This window comes from Echinops telfairi, unplaced genomic scaffold (assembly GCF_000313985.2).
Source record: "Echinops telfairi isolate 266 unplaced genomic scaffold, ASM31398v2 ScPeMD7_57;HRSCAF=196, whole genome shotgun sequence".
Taxonomy (NCBI): domain Eukaryota; kingdom Metazoa; phylum Chordata; class Mammalia; order Afrosoricida; family Tenrecidae; genus Echinops; species Echinops telfairi.
In genome coordinates, this window is record NW_022103955.1 from 600,162 (window position 1) to 607,638 (window position 7,477).

The 7,477-nt window shown below is 39.1% G+C and overlaps 1 protein-coding gene across 1 annotated transcript in view; it reads left to right on the plus strand.

Moving 5' to 3' along the window:
- Nucleotides 1–7,477, plus strand: part of AFG3L2 (AFG3 like matrix AAA peptidase subunit 2) — an 80,493-nt gene that overhangs the window by 51,532 nt on the left and 21,484 nt on the right. The window contains exons 13-14 of the mRNA XM_004702870.2: nt 2,376–2,486; nt 5,756–5,871. Coding sequence (XP_004702927.1) covers nt 2,376–2,486; nt 5,756–5,871 — 227 coding nt within the window. The remainder of the gene's footprint in view (nt 1–2,375; nt 2,487–5,755; nt 5,872–7,477) is intronic.

Genomic DNA, 7,477 nt, shown 5'->3' on the forward strand with positions numbered 1-7,477 from the left:
GAATGATGTACAAATGCACTTTACACAATTGATGTGTGTATGGATTGCAATAACAGTTGTATGAGCCCCTAATAAAATGTTTAAAAAAAAAAAAAGAGCAAATAGTGTATGGGACTATAAAGACAAAGACTTTCATACCAAAGGGAATTGGCTTTGGAAGTTCCCACAGGAGGAAATATTAAGCAGCAAACTAGAAGGTTGACAGATACTGACATTATGAAAGAGGATGGAGGTTCCTAACATGGAGGGAAAAAATTGGGGATGGTGGGTGGGGTTGATGAATGGCTAGAAAACTTGCATCCTGTTGAATGCAGAGTTGTTCATGTGAAATGTAAACCCCATCCTTAATTCACAATAAATTCATTTTTTAAAATCCATTTTTTCATGATCTTTTTGAAGCCCCTTGTATAGCTCTGACACGATAGCTCTGCAAGTTTATATGTGCTGTTCAGGAGCTCTGTTGGTATAGTGATTGCGAGTTGGGCTGCAATCTGCATTATCAGCAGTTCGAAACCACCAGCAGCTTCCATGGGAGAAAGACTGGGCTTTCTACTGCTATAAACAAAGTCTCAGAAACCCACAGTGGGTTACTATGAGTCAACATTGACTTGAAGGTAGCGAGGTTATATGCTATGTATACTTGAATGTACTGGAGCATACAGCAAGGTTGTGAAACCTGGTAGCCAGACACTTTTAGGGAATAAGTTACTTGGAAATTCACAGACTTGTGGAAACAATTAGTGCAAAAGACTAATGGACTATGAGGCCCAGGCCCCATGACCAACCAGATGGACTAGATGGTGCCTAGCTACCACTGCCAAGCACTCTAAAATAGATCACAGTAGAAGATCCTAGATGGAGTGGGAGACAAACAGGGAACACAATTTAAAATAATGGAAAGGACTAAGCTTATGGGTCTGATAGAGATTGGTAGAACTCCTAAGCCCTTAGACACTTTTTAAGCCTGGAGCTGAACTCACCCAATGGCTCAACTTTCAGCCAAACAGTAGACCTAAAGATGAACAGTAGCACTTGAGATGTACATGCTCTTTAGAACAGTCAATTATGTGAGGTGAAAATGGCAGTATTTGCCTGGGATATAGCTCAGAAGTTAGGACGGGGTAGGAAAGAAGGATGAATGCAATCAGTAACCATGTTATTGCATTGTAGAGATTGCCGTCAGTGTCACAAAATTTGTATGAATTATTGAGTGGAACACCAGTTTGCTCTGCAAACTTTCATCCAATTCACAATAAAAAGTTAAGAACCCACAAAAAACACCAATGACAAATGTGAGGTACCAGTTCTCTTTGTTACTTCTCACCTTTGGTCTCCCTAAGTTTATGTCATGTAACTTCTTATCACACGTCATCAAAGTGAGAAAATAAAGAATCCCGCCTTATTTAGTCTCTAACCCTTACCACTTTTCCTTTGCCTCTTGATTATTTTGCCACGTACTTTTGACAAGTGCTTATTATCTATAAATAGTTCATGAATTCAAGTATACTTAAAAAAATTTTAATACTGTTACCACAAAAGAGACCTGTGCTCATTAACAGCCATTCCTCCTCTCTGCAGTTCCTTCGCAACCACTAACTAACCTATTTTCTGTCTCCATGGACTTGGCTGTTCTGGACATTTCATAGTAATGGAATCACGTAATGCGATCTGCTATGCCGGCTGAGGTTCATTCAGGTGGTAGCATATATCAGAACTTCATTCCATTTATTGCCAAGCAATATTTCACTGGGGACACTGCATTTTGTTTATCCGCTCATTATCTGATAGAGTTTTAGATTATTTCTACTTCAGGGCTACTATGAATAATGATGGTCTCAGCATTACACCTGTAAGAATTACATGTGTTTAAATTTTGTTGTTCAACCAAATGTACTGAACAAAACAAAACCCAAATGTACTTGATTAGTCTTGTTTCAGATGAGCTATATTAACTATTATTTATTTTTAATAAGTATTAGATACTTACTATTTTTCACAAATAATATACTATACATAAAATGCTTTGTGTGTGGTTCGAAAAACATTTGTGTAAAAATGATAGTTACCTGATAGCTGTCTATTTTTTTTATTTTAAATAGTTGTATAGGTACTTTACCCACAATGCAATTCAATAGTTCAGTCATATCAAGAAGAACTTTACAGTCTGTTTAATTATCTATTTAATAATCCATTTTCGTTTCAATTCAGGGGACTAGAGTTGTGCCAGGCTATTGCTAAATTGTATTTACATTAAACCCTTATTTAATCTATAGCTGATTGAGAAAGTGACTATTGGGTTTGGAAATCCATAATGTGTGAGTCATCAATTTGATTGTATTGTGGTCTGTAAGCTCTTCTGCCTGTTTTTCTTATAGGCGCTGATGTTGCTAATGTCTGTAATGAGGCTGCTTTGATTGCTGCGAGGCACCTTTCAGACTCCATAAATCAGAAACACTTTGAACAAGCTATCGAACGAGTGATTGGTGGTAAGGCAACTCAGTGTTATTCAGGTCATGAAGCTGATGAGATGAATTTGAGGCAAGAGAGTTCTGTGTTTTGTAATTAAGTAGAAGTACATAGTGGATTACTGCTGGGGCTCACCAAGCCTGGCTGAGGCCTTCCATGAGCAAGCTTTTCTCTCTGATTTGAGTAGATAATGAGTGTTGTCAGAATGGTTCTGATGGGCTACATGGGGTTTGGTGCTGGTTCACATTCCAGCTTTGCTCTCTCTGGCAGCAGGTGCAAAGAGTGTCTGGCCCTGGATCTACCAACCTAGTTTTAAAAGAAGTTCATAATCTTCCAATTTCAAAACATTTCATGTCATGAGTTAATTTTGCTCTGGTGGATATTGGTGATGGACATAAAAGTTTACCAACAAGAGCTTACACTGCCAGCAAAGTGGGGGATACATGCTGTGTACATTCCTTGCTGTCTAAAACCCTGACTATAAAAATTCTGATACATAGTGACCCAGTATAAGACTTCTGAGCTTATAAATCTAAGGACGCAGACAGCCTCATCTTCTGAGGAAAAGCTGGCTAGTGGGTCCCAACAGTTGATCTTGCAGTTAGCAGTCCAGTGCTTACCCAGCTCCATCACCAAGGCTCCTTTTTCTTCTCTAAAGAGCTTATACTTTAATCCTTGTGGCAGAAGAATGGCAAGTTAACTATCTGGGAATTCAGTAGAGGGGAAAGCTCTGTGGAATGCAGTGGCTAACAGAACTTTAGAAGAAGTGGGATTTAAACTGAGTTAATAGGAAAATGGAATATGGCATGCAGTAGCATGAGCAGAAGAGGCTGAAGGTAGCAGTGCACACCTGTGTTTGAGGAAGAAACATAAACCTTTCCGACTCAGCTTCTGTGGGTAAGTATGTCTCAGTTAGAAAAGTTGCTTAATTCTAGATTTGGGGAAACCTTAAATGCTGAGCCCCAAGGCTTAGAGGACAGTTTGTCTTCTAGCCAATGTTGAACTAATAGGGTGTTTTCCTTAGCCACTAAGATAATCAGTGTTATTTTAAGGGAGAGAGTCTGGCATTGACCAGAGCAGAAACATCTGGATGCAGATACCTTGGAGTCATTACTGAAAAGCACACTGCTGTCCATTTGATTCTAACTCATAGCGGCCCTGTCGCACAAGTTAGAACTGCCCCTGTAAATTTCTGAGAATTTTAACTCTGTCTGGGAGTAGAAAGCCACCTCTTTCTCCCCTGGAATCAATAGTGCGAGGTAAGATGAAAGCAGGCAGTTCTCTGTCATACAGGGTAGCTGTGAGTGGGTTTTGTGATTTAGTTCTATGGTAGGCACGTAGCCTCTCATAAGAGTTCTTCTGGACACTGCATCTCTAAGAAATATGTTTTATAATCAAACTTGACCTATGGTTACCATGGGTGACGGAGGAAGAGTATTTGCTTAGGGAACATTGAGTTTATATTGAGGGTGGTGGAATCATTTGGAAAAGGATATACCTAATGGTTGTACCTAATGAAGAGTATAATCAATGGCATTGAGTTATACATGTAGAAGTTGGAGAATGTTTTGTATATTTTTGCCACAATTAAAAAAATAATTTCACGGGACAAAGGAGAAATATATCTTCTTGGGGCTACCCTTTTGCTTCCCTGGCTGGCCCCTTGTGCTCCTGGGACTGGCTGGTTAGTATCCCGGATGCCCCAGCATTGTTGTAGCTTACTCTTTGGAGGTATTTCCAGATCTCTAACTAGCTCATTGCCTTTGCCAACTATTGCCTGCCTTCTATTAGGAATATAGATTTCTTTTGGCAAGCATCTTTCTTTGCCCAGTACATAATTCTGTATTCTCATAACGGCAGTGAAGAACGTTTCAAGTTCTTGGTGTTATATGAGTGAGATTTAAACTTGTTAAAATTGAGGTAAATTCTGGATTTTATTTTGCATTTATTTCTGTTTACTTCGAAAGGTAGCATATATGATTGTGATAAACAACTTGGAAGGTAACCACTGGCTTCCCTATTGTCATGAAACAGGAGTCAGAAAAGCTTCCGTGGTCCAATACCAACCATTCTGCCTGCACCACTGCTTCTCTACTGTGTTCGATAATTTATTGCAGTGGCCACACAGAACTCACAGACAATACTCCCAAATTTATTTGGAGTTGGCATTGACTCAATGGCAATGAATTTTGAGTTGTGGATTAGAAAAGTTAATAGGTTAGAAAAGTTAGAAAAGTTAATAGGTTAGAAAAGTTAGAAAAGTTAATAGGTTACCGCAAGTCAGGATCAGCACACTGTAAAGATATAATCATTGGTCTCTTTAGCCAATAGCTGTCTCTCACTGGTATTCAACCTCATCCATGTAGCCTAGTCTCTCTCCAGTTCTTAGTCTCTCAAGCATGTGGTGCTTAGCCTTTGCCTCCACAACCTAGGAAGCCAATCCACCTTTCACTCTGTCTCACATTTCCATAGTTTTGAGTCAGGAGAAAAATACCCAAAAAACTCAACTACCATCAAGTCGATGCCATTTCACATTGACCCTATAACAGGATAGACCTGCCCCTGTGAGTTTCGGAGACTGTAACTTTTTTTTTTTATAACATTTTATTAGGGGCTCATACAACTGTTATCGCAATCCATACACACATCAATTGTGTAAAGCGTAACTTTTTATGGGAGTAGAAACTCCTGTTTTTCTCCCACAGAGTGGTTTGTAGTTTTGAACTGCTGGCCCTGCAGTTAGCAGCCTAATGCATAATCCACTAGACCAGCAAGGCTCTTTAGATAAGAAGGTGCTCCCTAGTCTTTGTGCTGCTCCCCTGTTTTTCAGTGCCACAATTTGTGATGCTTCTGCCATGTCAGACAGATCTCTTGAACGTGCTCTTCCAAGGTCCTTCAGGTGTCTCTCTTCTCCCACTGCTTCAAAGATGGCTCATCGTTGTAGCCAAGGGGGTGGTAATGAAAACTAACCAAGCGCCACTTAGTGTTACACACACCCGATTTGCACAGTCTTACCCAATTGTTTGGTTGAGTTACAGAGACTTAAGTAGAAGAGCCATAGGAAGAAATTTCATTCCACCCCAATGATTAGTAGAGGAATGGGCCTGGGAGCAGGAGTGGTGCATGTGCTTATACTTAAAATGGGGTGCATTTTTGAAGTTAGCCATTGCTTTTATTTTGCCTCTGGGAATTTTGGGATTGTCATGGGTAGTTATGTCTCTAAATGTAATTTTTTGTTTGTATGACATTACTGTCAATGCCCTTGACATAGGTCTTGATGTTTTTTTAGGTTTAGAGAAAAAAACCCAGGTTCTGCAGCCAGAGGAGAAAAAGACGGTGGCGTACCATGAAGCAGGGCATGCAGTTGCAGGCTGGTACCTGGAGCATGCAGACCCACTTTTGAAGGTAAAGCAATGTGTGTTAAGCCTAAGAAAGTCAACTGAGCATGCAAAAAATTACTCAGTTGCAGTTACTTGAGAAGAAAATGGCACATCACAAAGGATAAACATAAAAAGATGTTTAAATATAAAGAAATTTGGCAAGAACTTCTGGTGATGGCAGTAAAATGAAGGAGTCGTGCAGCCTCTCCCGCAGTTAAGTTATGGAATTTACAAGGAAAACTACTTTATTAAGGGGCCATAAAACATTCAAAAGTAGACCAAAGTTCAAAGATCATTGGCTCAAAGAAGCAGAAAGTGACTATTATGGCTTTCTTGCATGAAGGTTTTACTTGACCTCCTCAGCTACAGTGGTGGAAAATATTGACTTTATTTTCTTGTGATGGCAAAGGATTTGAGGAATACTGGCGGTTTATCAGGTAAATCCTGGAAGCAGTAAAACTACAGGAGAGACTCAAATTTGAGTAAAACATCCCCAATCCCTGGGTGACTAGTAAATTACACATGCGTAGGAGAGACCAAAGAACAATCTACTTTTAGAAGGCAGATATACCAATGAGACTGAGTGTATTCCTCAAACTGGTACAGTGTGGGCAGCAGAAAGCATAAGGTGGTGATGCTATGAGATGCCAGAAGAGCACTGAAAATTGAGGTGGGGAGTTCCCCTGAAGCAAGGGAACCATAGAGAAGACAATATTAGAGTGCTCACTAAACATCCTAAGGAACTTACAAAAAGCCACAAAAACTAGTCAGTGAATGTAGCAAGGTTGCTAGATTTAAGGTCCATAAAGATTGGTAGTATTTTTATATGTGAACAATGAATAATTAGTGGAATTTAAGAATCCCACTTCATTTATAGTAGCGCCCCAAATTAACAATGCTAGGAAAAGTTTTAACATAATATTTGTAGGACTTGTGCACTGAATAGAAGACCTAAATAACAATAGTGATATTCCATGTCCCTGGAATGTGTCAGTCTTTCCAACTTGATTTTTGTTTTAGCATAATTTCTATCCTAATTACAAGACTTTTTTATTTTGTAGAAATTGACTCACTATAAGTTTATATGAAAAACAGAATCTTAAACTAAAAGATTTAAGTTGAAGCTCTTAAAGTGTTTATAAGTAAACATACATAGATCATTGGATTAAAATAAAGTCCAGAAATAGGCCTATGTGTGTATTTAACAGATTTTCAACAGAGATTCCATGGTAATTCAAAACAAAGGATAGTCATAGAACAAATAGTTCTGGAACAGCTGAATATTCATATAATTTTAAAGTGAATGGAGGGAGTATATGAGAATTCTATATTTTCTGTACAATTTTTCTGTAAGCCTAGAACTGCTATAAAAAAATAATGTGTGGACCTAGGTGCAAATAATTATAGGTTTGGTAGTAGGGTGGCAGGTGGACATTGGGCCTCCTCATGCGCACTCCCCTAATACAAGAGCGCCTTGCTCAGCTAAACGGTCATTTCATGATATCTACCTTCACGACATGATCGCTGAAGACATACACAGTGCATAAGAAAATGTGGTGAAGAAAGCCGATGGTGCCCGGCTATCAAAAGATATAGTGTCTGGGGTCTTAAAGGCTTGTAGGCAAACAAGC